The 19,258-nt window shown below is 40.7% G+C and overlaps 2 protein-coding genes across 3 annotated transcripts; one reads left to right on the top strand and one right to left on the bottom strand.

Annotated features, from left to right (window-relative positions):
* Nucleotides 1-496: 496 nt before the first annotated feature.
* On the top strand, nucleotides 497-9,097 carry LOC113011065 (alpha/beta hydrolase domain-containing protein 17A-like). Of its 2 annotated transcripts, XM_026150437.2 has the most exons (6): nucleotides 497-690; nucleotides 1,402-1,487; nucleotides 2,238-2,719; nucleotides 2,892-3,086; nucleotides 4,134-4,313; nucleotides 5,139-9,097. In XM_026150437.2, exons 3-6 carry the CDS (start codon nucleotides 2,241-2,243, stop codon nucleotides 5,362-5,364), a joined length of 1,080 nt encoding a protein of 359 aa, XP_026006222.1. In that variant the 5' UTR covers nucleotides 497-690; nucleotides 1,402-1,487; nucleotides 2,238-2,240; the 3' UTR covers nucleotides 5,365-9,097. The 2 variants fall into 2 exon arrangements, with proteins under 2 accessions (XP_026006222.1, XP_080149507.1); XM_080293381.1 differs by lacking the exons at nucleotides 497-690; nucleotides 1,402-1,487 and having other exon boundaries at nucleotides 1,511-2,719.
* Nucleotides 8,732-18,390, bottom strand: LOC113011416 (GRAM domain-containing protein 2A-like). The gene is made up of 13 exons (XM_026150989.2): nucleotides 18,119-18,390; nucleotides 17,339-17,482; nucleotides 17,143-17,188; nucleotides 16,477-16,546; nucleotides 16,120-16,223; nucleotides 15,705-15,791; nucleotides 14,289-14,360; nucleotides 14,123-14,182; nucleotides 13,927-14,017; nucleotides 13,724-13,780; nucleotides 13,539-13,620; nucleotides 11,504-11,614; nucleotides 8,732-10,801 (listed from the first exon to the last, which is right to left on the bottom strand). The coding sequence occupies exons 1-13, from the start codon at nucleotides 18,157-18,159 to the stop codon at nucleotides 10,786-10,788; spliced, it is 981 nt and encodes a 326-aa protein (XP_026006774.1). The 5' UTR covers nucleotides 18,160-18,390; the 3' UTR covers nucleotides 8,732-10,785.
* Nucleotides 18,391-19,258: the final 868 nt, after the last annotated feature.

Below are 19,258 nucleotides of genomic sequence, written 5' to 3' on the forward strand. Positions count from 1 at the left end.
CATCCTCACTGCTGTTCCAACAAATAGCACATTTTCAAATACATTTTGTCTCCAGTGAATATGAAAAAAAAAACAAACCCTTACTTCTGTGACCTGCTGTTCGAGCTATTTTAATTAAATCTCCCAGATTCACGGATTTGATTAAATATGCTCTATTATTATTATTATTATTACTATTATTATTATTACTATTATTATTAGTAGTAGTATTAGCATTAGTACTAGTATTATTATTTTGTTAAAATTTTGAAGAACTTTGTAAACCCCTCCACCTATTTTGTCCTTTGTAATTACACTGGTGTTACCCATATAACTGACACTATATAGAAAAGATTGACAGTGTGCAATAATAAACAATGATAAATAAAATGATAACTGAATGTCACTGTTTAAATTTACTTGCGGACAATATCTATTAAAAAATTAATTTCAAGATAATAAATTATTGCTGTCACATTATAATAAAGCTTTAAAAGGGATTACGTTCTTACGTCACTTCCGGTTGTCGTAAGACAGTAGTAGAAAAAAAATCTGTTTGCCATGAATATCAGCTAGCTAGCCACCGACAGCTGTTAGTACACTTGAGTAAAATCATCCATGTCAAGGCAAAAGAGGGAATATCGAAGTCTTGTGCTGCTTCTGTGTACAAATAGGGGCACACCTTCCTGCCTCCAAGCCTACTGTGAATCGGTAAGCAGCTCGCATTTAGGATACCTTGCTAACGAGCTAGCCGCCGCTAGCTGCTTGCCTCGCTAACGCTAAGTGATGATCTATTCGACTCGGAGCTGATATTAACGTGTGCACCGGCTAGTGTGCAGCAGCAGCGTGGCCCTTATCTAGCTCATCGGTCGCATGCATTGCTATGCCAGCAGTCTGCTGCAGTTATACAGCCAACATCGATGGCTAACACTAGAGGTTATTATCGTTAACCATGTAGCTACCGTTAGCATATCGCTCTGTGTGACTGTCTGCTGAGGGGGTGTTGAATTTAAGCACTCTTGTCCACCCGTTTCAAGGGTATCTAAATAACCTTAATCTCCCCCTGAGAGGTTAGGAGCTACAGTCCACACCTGAAGTTAAATATTTCATATTTACTTAAGATTATGGGTCGTGTGCAATGATGTCAACAACAGCAGACAAATAATGGGTTGTCACATACTTTCCACAAAGCTGATCTCATCCTCAGACGATTCCAGGATGCTATTGACTTTTATAATTGTATATGACCTAAATGTAATCCAAAGCAGCGGCGACTGTTTTAGACTGAGACTCATAAAGCGGCCACGCCTTTGTAACTGTATATTGCCATGTATAATTTTGTCGTGTTGCGCGACGCAAAACCATTTTAAACATTTCTTTCTTTCTTCATCTTCTTCTTTTTCTTCCTAAAAAAAAAAAAAGATCCAGCTGGCTCAGTGACAAGACCAGAGGACGTTGGCACCATTGTGTGCCAGTAGATTTCAAGATACTGGGATTTTTGAATCCAGGTACGTCCATAACAGGACATAGCAGGGTTTCCCCAAGGCAGCTGGTTAGCAGAGGTGGTTAAACTATTTGTGTGTAGCCATCCACCCAAAACCGAATTTTTTATTCACTTTGAAAAACACTCTTCACCAATCAGTCTGTTTAAATTAACTTATAGTTCTTTTGGCATCACATCTCATCTTCAGTGTAGTTAGCAGATGGCAGTTTAAATCTTTGCCTCACTGATTAAATATTTTTCCTTTGCTGAATGATGTGATACCACTACTCTTCTCATAAGCTAAATCATCTTTCCATCCATCTTTTACTTATCCAAATTAAGGTTGGTGGGGTGTGGGTGGCTGGAGCTAGTCCAGATAAGAGGCAGGGTACACCCTGGACAGGTTACCAATTTTTGCAGGGTTATTGCATAGAGACAGAACAACCATTCGCTAATCACTAATTAATCTGACCCCATTCATGACTTTGGCATGTGGGAGGAAGCTGGAGTACCTGGAGAACCCACAAAGACATAGAAATAACATGTAAAGGAAAGACAACAGTTCTATCAACTGCACCATTGTAGCGTTGTAAGCTTAATCAGCCAAACAATAATAAATATGTAAAAAAAAAAAAAAAAATTTTAAACAAAGAAAGAAACTGTGGGAAACCCTGTTGTGAACTAGTGGTTAAAGGCTTTGCTTGTAGCATGTTGTTTTTGTTCTGTTTTTCCTGACTCCTAATTATTCTGTCTGCTATATCTGTATTTCCACCAGAAGATGAACGGTCTGTCCATACGAGAGCTATGCTGCCTCTTCTGCTGCCCCCCATGCCCAAGCCGCATTGCAGCCAAACTGGCTTTCCTCCCCCCAGAGCCCACCTATGCTCTTCTCCCTGACCCAGATCCAGTTTCTGGGGCTGGAGCGGCATCTGGGTCCACGTCTGCGACTGGTCTCCCTTCTCTCGGAGCCCCTGGACTTCGCTCTCGACTCAGCACTGCTAGCGGAGGTGACAGAGGAGGCGGCGGCGGTGGTGTTGGAGGTGGTGGCGGTGGTGGAGGAGGAGGTGGTGGTAGCAGCAGTGGCAGTGGTGGTGGCAGCAGTGTTGGGAGTGAGGGCAGGTGGAAGCTGCATCTCACAGAGAGAGCAGAGTTCCAGTATTCACAGAGAGAGCTGGACGTGACGGATGTATTCCTGACCAGATCTAGCCGAGGAAACAGGGTTGGATGCATGTACATTCGCTGTGCCCCAAATGCCAGGTGAGAGGCACAGCAGCACCTGGAAACCATGAGACATTTTTTGGATAAGTGGATCACAACCTTGTGTGTCTGTATTTAGAATGCAGTTGTTTGTGGGATTTCACATCAACCCTGGGCCGCACAACTCGCTGCCTAACTTCCTTTTTTCCAATTTTTCTGCTTTGTCCCTCAGGTTCACTGTTCTGTTTTCCCACGGTAATGCAGTAGACCTGGGCCAGATGAGCAGTTTCTACATCGGATTAGGGACCCGCATCAACTGCAACATCTTCTCTTATGATTACTCAGGCTACGGCGTTAGCACTGGCAAGCCTTCTGAGAAGAACTTATATGCTGACATTGATGCTGCCTGGCACGCCCTGCGCTCAAGGTAAGAAGGCCCAAATTCAGTCCTTGGTGGGTCCAAACCTAATGGGCAGCAAGCATGAAATGCCATTTAAGTTTTTAAGGGCCACTTACATCACTGACTGGTAACTTTTTGAAAAAAACAAAACCCAAATAAACAAAAAAAACATTTGGTTGGCTCATGAAAGCTTTTTCCCTGCTGACCACAGTGGCTTCTCTCTGTCGTTCAGCCAGTGTAGTCACAGCTAAACAGTAGGATGACATACTGTGCTCTACGTGAAGTGGTGCATCTAATATTCTTCTTTCTTACTTGTCCCTCTTGTTTATCTGCTGCCATCATAGTTAATGAGCCTAATGTTGGTAGAAAATTAACATTTCCAGATGGCACCGCAGAGGACGCTGAACAAATAAAACAAGATTCTGGTTTATTTCAACATTTTATTTTTATGCTTTTCATTGTGGCTTATGCCACGTATGTTTGTGCTTTTCAACAAGTTTTCCCCCAAACTTTTTTACATGCATGAATCCCTTTTGTTTTTATTTATTTTTTTCTTGTTCACGCGAATCATTTTCTTTTCTTTCCCCATCCTGCCAGCTGGCCTAATCACCCTGCCAACTGTGCAAACTGTGAGTGTAACTAGCAATTACAGCAAACAGTAAACAGATTAACTACTGCAACTCAAGCTTATGTGTGCAAGCATAAAAAAAACGCTTTAACTTTGCACAGCGTGTTCTCTCTTTAATATTCAGGGGTGGAAGAAAACCGTTCAGAGCACGAGTCTGAAAATTAGCGTTTATCTGGACATGAGAAGTTTCACACTTGTACACTGTGCTCAACATATTTCTGTGTTCAGTGTTTGCACTTGCATAGCATTTGTTAACCTGAGGTAATGTGGTTCCTCTTCACCCACTCTCACACCTGATGGCGACTGTGCGGGATCAGGACAAACTTGCAGTCAGTGTTTTGTCTTGTGGAGGAGCTGGGAATAAAACCACCAACTCTCTGATTAGGGGACAGGCTGTGTCACTTATTGCCAAAATTTATTGTGAAACGTGAATTTTTGTGTCTCAGGTATGGCATCAGCCCTGAGAATATCATCCTGTACGGACAGAGCATCGGCACGGTGCCTACAGTCGATTTGGCATCGCGGTTTGAGTGTGCTGCTGTGGTCCTCCACTCTCCTCTCACCTCCGGCATGAGGGTTGCCTTCCCCGACACTAAGAAAACATATTGCTTTGATGCTTTTCCAAAGTAAGTTCACTTCCCAAGACTGCAAACCTGAAGACTGTCGATTTGATTACTTGGAAGTCATTTAGAATTAAGTGAATTATTACAGTTTAATTAAGTGAAAAGGAAACATGACTAGCGTCTCAGTTCTTTTCTGAAGCAGAATTAGTCCATCTGTATGTTCTAACTTCTTAACAGTGTTGATTGTTGCAATAGAGCGATAGTTTGAGACATCATATTTTAAATTCAGTTCATTTAAAAGGTACAGAGCATGTGTTAATGAACATATCGATATAAATATGCCTGGATTAGCCACAAAGCTACTTTTATATATAGTCCCTTGCAGGATATTAATACTTTATTTCTAAATGGTGATGTATAGCAGTGTGATGTGGTCTGTTGAAGATATTTTCATAGACTTGATAGGACTGCTTGGAAAAAGCAGATGCACAGGGGGTTTTATTTATTATTTTGTTAATGTTCATTTTAAATCCTCGTACTTGCTCATTGCTCTGTAAATGTTTTTTTTTTAATGAAAGATTGGAAAATTGTACTGTTTTACAACCAAATCGAATGATACAGAGTTTAACCATGTTTCGATTGTTGCTGAAATTATTAGCATTTAGATAGATTTAGAGAAACCTTCAGAATGACCACATGCTGTTCTTTGTTACAGAAGAAATTAAAAATCTTATAGAACCACCGGTTTCAAATGCAGATCCTCAAAAAAGAAAAAGAGATTAGATGTAAAATCAATCTGCATGCCATAAGACGTGCTGAGACAAATGCATTACAATGGGACAGAGAAATTGATTCCGTTCTCTGCATTTTCTGTAAATATTCTTCCAGCATCGAGAAGGTGTCAAAGATCCCATCTCCAGTGCTTATCATTCACGGTACAGAGGACGAGGTGATCGACTTCTCCCACGGCCTGGCTCTGTTCGAGCGCTGTCCCAAGGCCGTGGAGCCGCTCTGGGTGGAGGGAGCGGGCCACAACGACATTGAGCTTTACAGTCAGTACCTGGAGAGGCTACGACGCTTTATTAACCAGGACCTGGCTGCACAGCATGCCTGAGAAACACACAGCCTCTCTGTGTTTGTATGAATGAGACTGTGTGTGTGTATTTGTGAATACGTGGGGGGGTGGGTGGATATAGGCATGTTTGCATAGAAATATGGGTGAAGGGAGGGGGGGGCTCTAAAGGGGTTGTGTGATTTTTGGTCACATCTGTGTGTCTTGAAGCAGCACACCTTCAGGTTAAACACAAACACAAACTATGTTCTGTTTCCTGTTTTAAAGGTTAGAACATTTTTAATAAGGATAGATGACACTACAGTAGATAAAGAAACAACCTCACAGGTGCAGTTTTTAATGAGGGAAGAGTTTGATTTGCAGCTTTAAAATGTCTTCACCTGGTTCACGGTGTGCGTTGTCGCAAAAAAAGGCATACAGATGTAATGGTGAAGTGTCTGGTGGTGAATGTGTGTGCTAACACTGTGAGTGTTGCTTGTATAGTCATACCCCCATGGACCTGTGACACCTGAATAATGTGTTCACACGTTTGTGTGTGGGTGAGCGCTGATAGAAATGAAGGACATCCTGATGACTTGGACATCTGAGAGTGGAGGAGGCTTATGGAGATTTATCAGATATTGGTGTTTTTTTGTTTGTTTTGTTTTCTGTGTCTGTATGTATGAAGAATACCTCCACAGCTTGACCAGTTCTCTCTCCTGTGGACAAACACTGGTCAAGCACGTGCACCCTTCCTCCTCCCCTCCTTGTTTACTGTTAATGAACATCCATCTGACTGCCAGGGCATTTACCAAGTTGTCCAGCAAACACTACCCTCCTCCTTTTTTGTGTGGTTTTGGGGGTCCATCTCCTGTCCTTTGGTGTCAGTTATGGTGGAAATGCAAGGGACAAGCCTGGAGTACTGTCACAGTGTTATGGCTCTTAGGTGTCTCATACATTTCTTTTCTTATTTTGTCTCCAAAAAGATCAAAGAATGGTGAGCCTCCCTGTTATTTCCCGGCTGTTACATTTGACTGTCTGCAGAATTGCAGCTACATGCCACAGGGAACTATTTTAATTTCTTTTTTTTCATGTATAGTTTGACATTTTTCATACTCATTAATAAGTGGTTGAAATGGAAATAAGCCTGTCAGAAGGCACATTAACAATACTGCTATAGAAAAGCAGGTCTACTCAGTATTTCTCACCTCGCATTTTAACAGAAATCTGTTGCCCATCAGGTACTAATGAATGACGTTAAGAGGTTGGAGTGCATGGGTTTGGCAAGATTTAAGGAAAGGTTTGGCAATTTGGGACACACATACAATTGTCCCAGAAGGTGACTGCACCCAGAAAAGAAGTTGTCCAGCCTGTAACACCCCATAAAACAACTGCATGTCACATACAAAGGGTTATATAGTAAGGTTTATAGTGGCTGCTGAGTGGATTTTGTCACCTTTGCTTAGAGCCAGGCTGGCTTCCCCTCCACTTTTCCAGTCTTACTTGTAAGCTGGTAATTGCTGGTTGTCGCTTCACATATATATACACAGGTGTGTCATTCATCTCATGTGACTTCCAGCAACAACAACGACAAAAAAAGAAGCAAATATGCACATTTAGCAGATGTCAGATTGTACATTTTAAGCCTGGAGTGCAGCTGTTGAGAAGGTTGTGAATAATTGTAGTTTCTTCTGGTGAATTGTGGAGATTGATGCTCTGGTTGGATTCAGAGGCTCTAAAGGAATAAGGAGACAAAATAGCTGCTCATTTCCCCCTAAACCATAAGATGTTATGTTCATTTTATTCTGAATTACCGTGCTTCATTAGAAGTGTACTGAGAATTTGTAGTCTTACAGCACAAGTTGATTTCGATGTCTTGTTACCGTAGCACTCATCACCAGGGTTAGTCAGCCTCCGCACATTTTTAAAAAAAAATTTTGTAGCGTGTTTTTGTTGTTGTTTTATTTCTCGTCATGATTGTAATGTGTTTGTTTTAGAATGGGCCATGGGTTGTTTCAGAACCACGCATGTTAATGGTAAAGGCTAACAGTGCGATTCGGATCAGGTTGCCGTGAAGGGAGATCATGTCTACTAGCTCTGGTTTAACCTCCGTGGCCCTAAATGTACAGGAGCTCTTTTATGGGTGGCAGCACGCTTCATGTGTGACACAAGCCATATTTGAGCCTCTCACTGTTGGTGTGGTGCAGGTTCCACCACACACACAGACACACACACACATACACACACCTTTGCACATCATCACACACATACACACACCCGCACACACACACATACTGTCTCATACAGTATATTTACACATTTATATATATCAGATCAAGCATGACGAAAGCAGGTCTTAAGTTCAGCACTATTGTACAAAGTATCCAAAGTGTAATAAGGGTATAAAATGTAAGTTTCTGTGTCTTCTTCATTACTATAGAGTGTGTTCTAAAGGCCAGCATCAAAGATACAAGAGTCCTGTTTGGACTAACAGGCCCTGAAAAAAAAGCATGAGAAGGTGCCTACTGCACAGCAGACCCGCCGGTGTCAGTGATAGCAGCTGCGTTTTGTCAAAGGGAACATTTACTGAACTAGCACTGATCTGATTACTTCATTTTGGGAGTACCAGTGGGGCTTGGTAAGCAGCGGAGCAGAATTACTGAACACCACTCAACTTCTGTTAATTGTTTTTAAACTGGGGAATATTCCCGGTTTCATCTTGTGGCTTTTTTTTTTTTTCTGTCTGATATTTGAATAACGGAAAACTGCTACCTTCTCGAACCAGGGATCTGAACTGTCGGATGAATTTGAGAGTTATTTATTTCCTCTCTCTCTCTCTCTAGAAGTAAACAGTGTCTTTGAGTTTTTCGTTGACAGGTCGAGTTATCAGGGAATCCTCTGTATCCACATCTCACTCATGGGGTCAAAGAAACTGTGTGGAAACCTACCGTTTTATTGATGCACCACTATAGTTGATGTACATTGTATCCTCTGGCCTTGAATGTTTATTGATGTGGTGGGGGTTCGCGGGTGGGGTGGGGCGGGGGTAACAGTGGGGAAAAAACCGAAACTGTATGCATGTCTGTTGTGTTTTGCGGAGCAAATGAGGGGGTGGTTCATTATCTATCGTGTAGTCTGCGGGAGGGTAAAGCTGAACTCACGGCATTGAAACATTGAAGCGCTTTTTAAAAATGAAAAAAAAAAAAGGGACATTTGAATTTTTTTATCGCTGATACTAACTGATGTGTTGTTGAGTTTTGTGCTAGAGTGGGGCAGTGGCAGGCGGGCGGGCGGGTGGGGCTAGATAATATTAGTGGACTGTTTATATGGTTACTGTACTTACCTATTCTATTCTTTGTATTATGATTTGTAATTTTATGTTGCTTTTTTTGAACTGAGAATATGATGTAATGAAATTAATTCATGGGACTGAATCTTGACCTTTTTATGGACAACAAAATAAAATCACTTATTTACAAAAAGATACAATTGGTAGGGTTGATTTTAGACAGTCATTGCATTTTTCCAAAGTCAATAAGTTAATAGGTTGGAGTACAAGACCTGAGAGGCAGCGTTTGAAAAATTACAGTACATATTGACATAAAGATTTGAAAGACATGTAGAGCTTTAAATAAAAATAGCATGTAATATAATTTATATTGCATTTGCACTTTATCTAAAACTTATGTACCTAAATATAGTTTGACACATATAAGGTACTGCGCAAGAGTCTCGAGCTGTCCCTCAGTTCTTTATATTTTGCTTCCAAGCAGTCAGACTCTCATTGAACCTTTTCTTGAGAAATAATTCTCCAGGCTTTCTCAAAGTCTTTGGACGTTTTCAGTCTGGCCCTTGTCCCTGGCCATTTTCAATTTGTTCTTATCTCTAAGAAAATGCCAACAATAACACAGTTTAACTAGCATAAAATAGTTTTTTGGGGGGTACAAGGTGATTCTCAAAGAACTATTAGCCAAAAATCACAGCATATCTCTGCATGGTGTGCAGTGTGCTTTTAAAGATTTGTAGGAAACTGACAAGTGTCAGGCCTAAAAAAAAAACTATTGATGAGCAGTTGAAACTCTGCCCTTAATAAACAGCAGAGAGCTGACCTGGACCTGATCAGAAATGGTCTCAGTGGAAGGATGGCTGTCAAGAAGCTGTTCTTAATGAAGAGAAATGGAGAAAAGGCTGAGTTATGGCAAATTACATGCAGAAAAATGCATTTTAGAAAGTGTCTGATTGCTACAGCATCGTTTTTCAGCCCGACAATGATCCCAAACACACTACCATTGCAGGAAAAGCAAACCTGTACAGAAAAACTAACAATGAAACACTATCAGTCATGGATTGGCCTCAACATTATTGAAGCAGTGCAGGAACATCTTGACAGAACAAAACACAAGGCAGCCAATATCCAAAGAAGAGCTTTGAATGTCCTTCAAGAAGCCTGGAGAACTATTCCTGAAGACTACTTAAATTAATTACAAGAAAGCTGCCTGTGTTGAAGAATAAAGGTGATCATAACAAATATTGATTTTAACCCTTGTTAGAATTCTGTCGTTGCCTTTCCATTTATATTAGCAAATTCAAATAAATTGCATAAACTTTCCATTTTCCTGCCAAAATAGAAAGAAACAAAAGGTGGTTGGAGACTTTTGCACAGTACTGTTTACTACATACAATTTATGAAGGGTTGGGCATGAGTCATGGAGCAGTCAAGGAAAACACTGGCCAAAATGTGCACAAGCCCTGTATGAAATAAGTTTAATGATGGGACTAATGAACCACTCACTGACTGTGTTTAAATATCAGAGCCTCAAGTCGGTGTGAAAGTGCAGTGAGTGCAACTGAAACAAATCTCATCTCTCGTCTGCGTTTAATGGAAGCGACTGCCCTCTGCTGGCTAATTCTTGTCACTACCAGCCTTCTGCTAAAGCATGCCTACGGATTCCAGCAGTTCATGAGCGCAATATGGGGCCCTAAATTAATTCTTTAACATCAATTTAAATCAAGTAACAAATTGCTTCATTTATACTCTTCTTCATCTTCAGTTTGTTGTCAATGTTGCAGATTGTGTTGATTCCAGGAAAAAAAAAAAAGAAAAAAAGAAAAAGGACAGCCAACTACTGCTAGCTGAGCTCAGCCGTTTATCAGCCAGCAAATAAACATGGCTTCAGCAGACTGCCTCCATATGGCTCCATGCAGGAGAGCCTCCCCTCACTTTCTGATCAGTCAGCAGAGAATCAATGTGCTCCTAACAGAAAATATTGTCCTCCATCGGTCATCCACGTCGTTCACCACATGTGGCCTCGATTCAGACACACCAACGCTGACCTCCGCCCTCTGTAGAACATCGCTACCACAGGAGCTCCATGTCTACTCAGTGTGTGTGCAATACTGAACATTTCTTTGGACAAACAACAGCAGAACAATGGTACAGTATGTACAAAAAGGATCATAGCAGTCAAAGATCTCAGCCAACAGCTATGTTTCCTGGTACCTGGTTAAAATAAAACAAGGAGCAAGCATGAGACAGAGAGCAGTGGTGGGGCATGTACTAATCTTTTAATAAAGTAAAGTGGCAATCTTACTATATGAAAATGCAAATGAAACTCCCATGTGCTTGAAATGGTATGTAATAAAAAAATACTGAAAATGTAAAAACAAAGTCTTTAACTGCTTCAGGTTGACTCTAATTATAGATGCAAGCCGGTTAAAGTGGAGATAATTTGAACTTAAAATGCGAGGTAGCTCAGCATCTAATTATGCCTCGTACGGCGTAATGACATGTTTTCCATGAACAAATCGACATCTAAACACAGCCTCACAAAATCAGAGCAAAAATAAAAAAGCTGAATATTTTCCTCTAAAACTAGAGGACAGTATCGATACATTTTGAGTATTTTGCCCATGTAACTTATTACATCCATTCCCATTACTAAAACAATTTAACTACAATGAGATTCAGGCGTATTTTCCAGCCTGTTGCAAAGCATCATTTCACTGCCTACAGTTTAAAATGCATAATCCCGAGTGGGTGTGATTCTCCTTGGAAGCCTATTCTTTTCCTTGTGTTATTGTTAAGAACCAGTAAAACTGGTCTCCAAAAAAAAAGTCTCCAAAAACCGGTTTGAGACACCCCCCCCCTTCCTCAACAGATTTCTTTTTGTGGCTTCCCCTTTGCGTGCATGTGTCAACTCACTCTCTGTGATGTGAAGACCAGTCAGTCAAAGCTCCCAAAGAGTTCAGCTGCTCCTGCAGCGCTAAAATCCTTAGCCCGATGTATCCGGACACCAACAGGAGCAACACCAGCCTACAAACACCCACAGTAAAGTCTTGAATGTGTGTTGTGCAGGAAGAACTACAGCCTGAGAGTCTAGGATGAGTACATGTTGTACAGGACTAACAGCAGGATATCAGAGACTTGGATCTGTGTGCAGCCTTGATAACATTTCCACAACCAAGGTTTAGATATTTGTCTTTCCTGGAGAGTTTGCAGCCATTCCAGTAAATCAGTATGAGAAAAAAAAGCATGCCAAGATCCAGTAGATGTGTGAGTGCTTTTGCAGTTTTATACCTCAAAAATATGAATTTTGGTCTGCTGAAAAATTCTACATAAAGCAATAGCTCATGGTCCTTTTTTCCCTTCAAACCTTCAGTGTTTTAGGATGTACAGTCAGTTTCAGTCAAACTCACAGCTGTGACTAGAATCGTGTTGTCATGGACCCTGGGTTTTGTGTTTTTATGTGATTTCTTCTGATTTGAGAAGTGATTCATGTTTAATTATTTATAGTTTCCTGCTTTTACCCCCTGAAAGTTGATTCTGTTTATCTGGACGTAACGTTTTCAGTGGGAGAAACGTTTCATCACTCATCCAAGTGACGTCTACAGTCTCTGCTGACTGCAGGTTTCCCCAACCCCAACCACTGATCAAAGACCTTGAGCAGTGGTTGCTGATCAGTGGTCATGACAATTTGCATATTAATGATCAAGAAGCTGACCTCACAGCCTAATGTTCCTTCAGTGGTGCTAGTTTCAGTCATTGTGCAAATGTACTGTTTATAAGATTGGGGAAACCTGCTGAGAGTACAGAAGTCACTTGGATGAGCGACGAAATGTTTCTCCCACCAAAAATGTTACGTCCAGATGAACAGAATCAACTTTTTTTGGATTTCCTTACCTGGATGATTGAGCATGCATCAAGAAAACTTTTCCCTTTAGTTCCTAGTTAACCTAGATGACCTAGATGACCTAGATGACCTAGTTGACCTAGATGACCTAGATGACCTCGGACTAATTAGTTCCTTTTTTGTGTTCCCATCATGTTCCTTCAGTCTTGTCTGTATGTTTGTCTTTTTGTTTCACTTTAATCTGATCTCCCTGTACAGTTTTGTCTCTTGTTTCCTGTTGTATTTTGCTCATCTTATTTCTCTGTGTCATGTTTCACGTTTTACTTCCTTTGTCTTGTTTTGTTGATTAGTTTCAGCTGCCCTCCCACCTGTTTCCGCTCCCCTCATTATTATAGTTAACTAAATATAGAGGAAATATCCTGGGTTTTATTATCTGTTAGTTCGGTAAAAATTTTAATACGGCTTTCCTGATGAGACGTTGATTGATGCCTTTATTGAGACAAGACCGTGAGGGAATTGCTTTTAAAACGTTCCGTGTCTTTATTGTAATACCTACACTGATTTTCCTAAATCTCGCCTCTGACATATGTCACTCATACAAGATAAAACTAAGACTGAAATGGATAAAAACTACACTAAGGGTAAACATTTAAAAAGAATAAAAGAAATAACTGAAAGGTGAAAATCTACGCTGGAAACTAAACTGAAATAAAAACAAAAAGTCAAAATCAAAGAAAAATAAAAGCTAATTAGAAAATGTGAACTTATAATAACTCTGGTCGGAGTCCCTGGATGTTGTGTTTCCTTACCCTGTGTTGTCCCTAAAGATCTTTTTGCACTCTTGTGTATTACCAGCGATAAAGCCGATTTTTGAATTTATTCCTGTTTCCCTGAGTCCTGCGTTCAGGTCCACAATCTGCCTTCCACATAGCTGGTCTATAACACAGAAGCTGGGTGAAGGCGCCGTCTTTAAATTTCTAATCTCCTTCCACATCGTTACTGTTGAGATGACCCTAATGGTACATCATGTTTTCTTCCTTCTACAAAGAAACTGCTCACTACAGATTTCAAGCAGTATTTATCTATGAATCTGAAAACTATACTCACAGCACCATGTAGATGTGGAAGACAACACTGAGAGTCTTAAGTTCTGGCAGTTGTGCAATGAACCTCCAAATCCACAGTCCAGCTGACATAGACCAAAAAAACAAATAAAAAAAATTAATACTTGTTCTACAATCACACGACTCTGTATGGCCGCAACATGTGTGTGTTTGTATTTGAATACACACCGCTGTCTTCTTCATCTATTATGCTGTTTTGACGAGTGGAGTTGGCTGTGCTGGGGCCTGAAAAGACATTAAGACAAGTAAGCTCAGCAATTAAACCCCTTAATGTAATTTTTTCAAATAGAAAAGTGAACTTTAACAGTTAAAGTCAAAACCATTAAGCGGTGATGATCACCCATCAGTGCTCTTTAGTGTCTTTCCTTTACCTTCACTGGACGTCTGAAGAAAGCTGGTATCAAGAGAGTCACTGCTCGGAAAATCTACACGGTCGTCCAAACTGGAAAAACTGGAGAATTGCTGACAAAGAGAGAGATGCCATAAGATAATTTATCACTACGCAGTATGGCAAGATAGTCGCTAAGCTGCTACAAGATTCCTGCAGCTGCTGAGCGTCAAACCTACCGGATTGTGAGCTTCGTTCTCTGCAACGGCCAGATGAGGGCTGCTGTTTACAGCCTCCGCCTGTTCGAAACAAATGAAAAACAAGTTCAGAAAAAAACAACAGCTCGTGTTAGCCTGAGAAATGATGCCTGCACCTGCATGTGTGTCCGGGGAGCAGCAGCAGTACCTGCGCATATGAGCACACACTTTGGAGGAGTTTGTAACACTTCTCACGGTTTCTCAAAGACACAAACGAGTACTGAGGGAGAGAAAACAAACAAGCAGAGGAAAGGCTTAAATCTCAGTGTTTCCCCGGAAAGTTAATCTGCAATGTTAGCTCGACAAGCTGTCAGGCTCACTGCAGGAGGCCCGATCACAGTTAACACACTGTCCATCATTTCCTTTTACCAGCTGCTAAACCAACCGGTACATTTGTGTCAAGTCAAGAATGAACACTTATTTTTGGAGATCTCGTCATTTGTAAATAAATGAATGCTACCAGATGCTACATTGTGCTGCTGGTTTCTAAATGAATTTTGCGCGTACACAGTAGACAAAGTAAAACACATATTAAGGAACACATAATACACATTATAAAAGGTAAAAACTACACAACAAGCAGTCTGAGAAAACAAATGTCCACCAAGGCAGCTCACTCACTGAGCAGCGTTTACTTCTAAGGGAATAATATAGATTTTTCTGTACATTCATCTTGTTTTCTTTGTTCTTTTTAAACATACTTTAAGAATTTTGTAGTGCAGACTTCTGTTAATTGGCCTGTTTCAACCTATTTTAATTATTTTCATTGTTTTTTTTATTTATTTGGAAACACTACATGTGTAATATTTGTTTTATTGTTTAGTAAAAAAAAATTACCCATTAATTACCAAATATAAAGTGAAAAAAGTTTTGTATTTAAACGGTTATAACCTGTTATTCTAATGTACGTAAGAAAGTCATAATAAAATTATGTCCTTGGTGGATGTAAGCCAAATTTTAAATGACTGTTAGCATGACCTCAGTCTACACCTCTACAGAGTTTGATCAGAATTAATTCAGAATTTTTTGAGCTATCGTGTTTACAGACAGAATGACATGCACGCATGCAAAATGCTAACACAAGCATAACCTGTGTGGTGGAGGTAACCAAAACCTCCCGATCATCCATGCTTACACGAATCAACTTAGCTGAACTCAAAAGTATCCAGTTAAAAAATTATGTTTTCAGTTTTTTGAGGCCCTGCGATAAACTGGCGACCTGTTTGAGGTGTACCCCGCCTCTCGCCCTGTGGTAGCTGGGCGACCCTGATAAGGATAAGTGGAAGAAAAGTGCTGGATGGAGTTCTTTGAGTTGTAGGTAAGAAGTTCAACAATAAAGAAAGGTTTCTGCTTTCACAACTATAATTCCCTTTAGATGTAAACTTCGTCATTGAGGCCAGAAACCCTGACAGGGTTCCCCGTGATACTGAGCACCAAAGCAGCCAGCTTATTAGAGAGCAACTTAAGTTTCTGATAGCTTTTGATTTAAATACTTAACCGCAGAACTACACTTTACATCTGTAATGCAAAGACTCAACTGCTACTTTTAAAGGTGTGTGCTGACCTTCTCTTCAGCAGTCTGTATAGAAAGCATAGACAGGGCTGAGCCATGTTTCTTCACATCCTTTATGCTGGAAACAGGAATCACCACCTGCAATGTATGAATGGTAATGAGTGTGGTTTTCTTTAGAAACTTACAGAGCTCATTACAGTAAAATGACATGCCAAACGTTCACAAAGTGAAACAAGCAGAAACAAACCCCAGAGCAAGTTGCTGTGTCGTTCTCTCTTCAGGTATGATAAATGCTAAAAATCCTAGTGAAATACCAGGATTTGGACTTGTAATGCTGACTGCTCCACTGTATCTTTATCTAGAAAATCCAAATGATCTCCCTTTGATTGTAATTTTGCAGCTGGGAAAGTCCAAGTACTGCAGCTCCTGCCATCACATTTCAGTGTGTGGCGTAAGTTTGAGTTACCTTGGTGTCTTTGAGCAGCACAGATGAGTAGAAACACACATGGTTCTGAGAAACAAAGAGTTTTCCGTGATACAGCACTTCCTTCTGCAGGGAACACGTGAAAGCTGCAACAGATACACACAGTTCGAAGGCATTAGGTCACTGTTTCTAAGGTGATACCCACACAACACCAGAGCCATGACTGCTGAAACATTTACTGAAGCGTTTCGGCCGTGCAGTCACCCCAGACCGCTTGGAAAACAAAGCATTAAGTGGCACTTCATCTGGCAGCAAAGACATCGGGGACACTCTGCGAAGCCATTTCCATAATCAATATTCGCAAATGAGTTACAACCTCTGGACCTCAGCTCAGCTCACCGTGTGCCAGGCTGTCCCACACAGGAATCTCTGGAAACAGCTTGTTGAAGCTTTTATTGTGCTTGAAGTACTGCAGGGAATAAAGAAACAAAAGGTTTTCATTCAGACTTGTTTCAGATACAGAAGAAGAAGAATCAGGTTTGTTAACTGACTTCGAGACCTGCACTCAGCATCAGTATACAAACTTTTGAGCTGCCAAGCTTGTCATCAAACATTTACTTATTTAAACCCTCCAGCAGTTAGAATTTGCTTTGTCTCTGAATACCTGGTAAATGGCCAATAACCAGCCTGCATTGAACTCTAGTTTAGATCACTCGTGGCTCTAAATTGTCTACTTCCTCATTCATGTAGTTGATAACCATGTGTATCTGATGTTACATTGTAAAGCTTTCCCACCTGGGATGTCCGAAAATGCTACGAGAAACTAGCTTGAAACTCAGCCCTGAAGCAAGAAGATAAATAACAACCTAAAGGTAACCACAAAGCCCCTTAAATCCAAGTAGAGCGTCATATTCAGGTAGGTTTCTTGCATTCACTTTGTCACATTGCTTTCATGTTGGAACATAATGCATTGCCACTGTGAAAACATGATTCATGGCCGCCTCAGTTCCTGTGCTGTGAATAAAAGGGAACAAGAAGGAGCAGGGTAAAGGGAAGCAGGCTTACGTGATCATCTGATCGCTGAAGATTCTCCTCTGCTATGGTCTGCTCTCTGATGACACAAAGGCACAATAGTAACACAAATGAGATAAGGATGTTTTCAGGGAGATATCTGACAGTCTGTGCAGCTTTAACATTTTAAACCATCCAATACTTAGTAAATACCCCCCCAACCCTGTGTAGTGATGAAGGAAGACTCTACCTCAGGGCCATGTTGGAGTCAAGGCTGTGATTTAGTTGGCCCTCCAGTTGTACTGCGTCCAGCATCGTGCTCTGTTTATTTTTCTTTGTACTAGATCTAAAACTGCTTCTTCTCGTGCCAAAAATATCACCTCCTTCCACGATACTGTCCCAAGAGACCAGGATATAAATGTCAGACTGATGATCCAGCTTTTATATTACCCACAGACACACGCTATCAATATAGAACACCAAAAAGGTAATGAAATCACAGCAAAATAGAAATTAATGCATTTCTCCCTGATGGATGGGTGCCAGCTCCTGCGTGGCGATGGGGAAACTGTTACAATCTTCAGCTATTTTGTTTGCATCAGTCACAGAATGACTTTTCACAACGATGAATGGAGCTCATCAACAGGTACAAGAAAGATCTGTTCGCCATCAAAGCACTCTTGAACATTAACAAGGTACAAGAAAATAATATGCTGTTCCTACACTCTCTTCCAAGTCCTTGAGCAGCCTTTTAAGCACCAGCTGTGCCAACTTTCTGACTGTCTGCCTCGCAGACCGGTGGTTAGTCTGCTGTCTCCGGGCAACTGACTTGGCTCTCCGGAGGATGGTTTTACTTTTGCAAAAGCAGCCGCCACAAAGCCCGAGCACAATGAAAAACTGTACTCTACAGCTGGTATTTAGAGTGGCTTTTTGTTTTTACACTGCACGCTTAAAAAGTCAATATCACTGTCAACCGATAAAACATGTACATTAGGCACAAAGGAGGAAATGTGATAAGATAAACACTCACCCAGAGCTGTCCAGTGAGAATTTCCTGTTTTTCAGAGTCATGATGGAACATAAACAATTCCGGCTCACGCACACACAAAGTCATACACTCGAATACATAGTGTAACTGTATAACTTTATGTCTGTAATCCACGTTTACTGGCTCTGTGCAGGGCTTTGCTTCTCTTGTATTTCCTGGAAATGACTCTAAATCACCAAGGGCCAGGTGAACACAGATGAGAGAAAAAACAAAGGACAAAGACAGCCTCCTGACGGCTGCCTTTTAATGTTAACCAATTAGCTGTGAGAGGTGGAGCTTTGCATAACAAAACCAATCAGTGAAGGAAGGAGGAAAATCTACACTGATGCAGAGTTTGCTCCTCATAGGAAGATCTTTCTATGGGCGGCACTGTCTATGTTCACCCTTTGACTTAGAGACACACCTTCTAGACCCACACGCATCAGCACACACAATGAGAAGGTATGCAGAGACAACCGTCATGAGATTTAGATATGACAGTAACATTGTTGTCTGTCATGCAAAACCTTCAGCCTGCATAGATTAATATCACATGGAAAGAATGACGGACACACAGCAGAGGATAGCGTGACATGACATATTTTTATGTAAATATTGCATCACTGTACAGACAGTAGCTTAAAAAAGATACTGCCAACCGCCAGTGCTACCACTTTTGAAATCCTACGATGCTTACTTTTTGTGTTATTACATTTACAGGATTTTCCCAAAAAATGGACTTCTGAACTTTAGGACACTGAGATTCAAACTTGTCTGAGATTTTAGTAGATACGCCTATGGTATCAATTTGAAAATCTTACACCGCCACGTTCTCCAGTTATTGCATTCACAAGATTTTCTGAAAACCTGCCCTTTAACCTTAAGGCCAAGGTGTGCAAGGTGTCCAAAACTTGTCCAAGATTTTTGGTAAGAGAATTTTGAAAAATGTGAAAATCCTAGGTAACTTTCTTTTTAAATTATTGCATTCAGACGATTTTCAGAAAAGAGATTTGAAGATTTTTAGTCGATCCAGTCGATCCACCCATCGTATAAATACCGCAAAAAATTTCCAGGCCTATCTACATTAAAATGTTATTGGCCTTACTTTTTTGTTTTTCTTTCTCAAACTCAATTCAAACATAA

This window comes from Astatotilapia calliptera, chromosome 18 (assembly GCF_964374335.1).
Source record: "Astatotilapia calliptera chromosome 18, fAstCal68.1, whole genome shotgun sequence".
Classification (NCBI taxonomy): domain Eukaryota; kingdom Metazoa; phylum Chordata; class Actinopteri; order Cichliformes; family Cichlidae; genus Astatotilapia; species Astatotilapia calliptera.

Excerpts from the sequence above, each read along its gene's own strand:
- LOC113011416 (XM_026150989.2), bottom strand. The coding sequence starts at position 18,159 with ATGACTCTGAAAAACAGGAAATTCTCACTGGACAGCTCTGG. Across the intron at positions 16,547-17,142 it reads TTCAGCGATCAGATGATCAC|TACTTCAAGCACAATAAAAG; the intron begins GTAAGCCTGCTT and ends TATTCCCTGCAG. Across the intron at positions 14,183-14,288 it reads GTGTGTGCTCATATGCGCAG|GCGGAGGCTGTAAACAGCAG; the intron begins GTACTGCTGCTG and ends TGTTTCGAACAG.
- LOC113011065 (XM_026150437.2), top strand. The coding sequence starts at position 2,241 with ATGAACGGTCTGTCCATACGAGAGCTATGCTGCCTCTTCTGCTGCCCC. Across the intron at positions 2,720-2,891 it reads CGCTGTGCCCCAAATGCCAG|GTTCACTGTTCTGTTTTCCC; the intron begins GTGAGAGGCACA and ends TTTGTCCCTCAG. Across the intron at positions 4,314-5,138 it reads TGCTTTGATGCTTTTCCAAA|CATCGAGAAGGTGTCAAAGA; the intron begins GTAAGTTCACTT and ends ATATTCTTCCAG.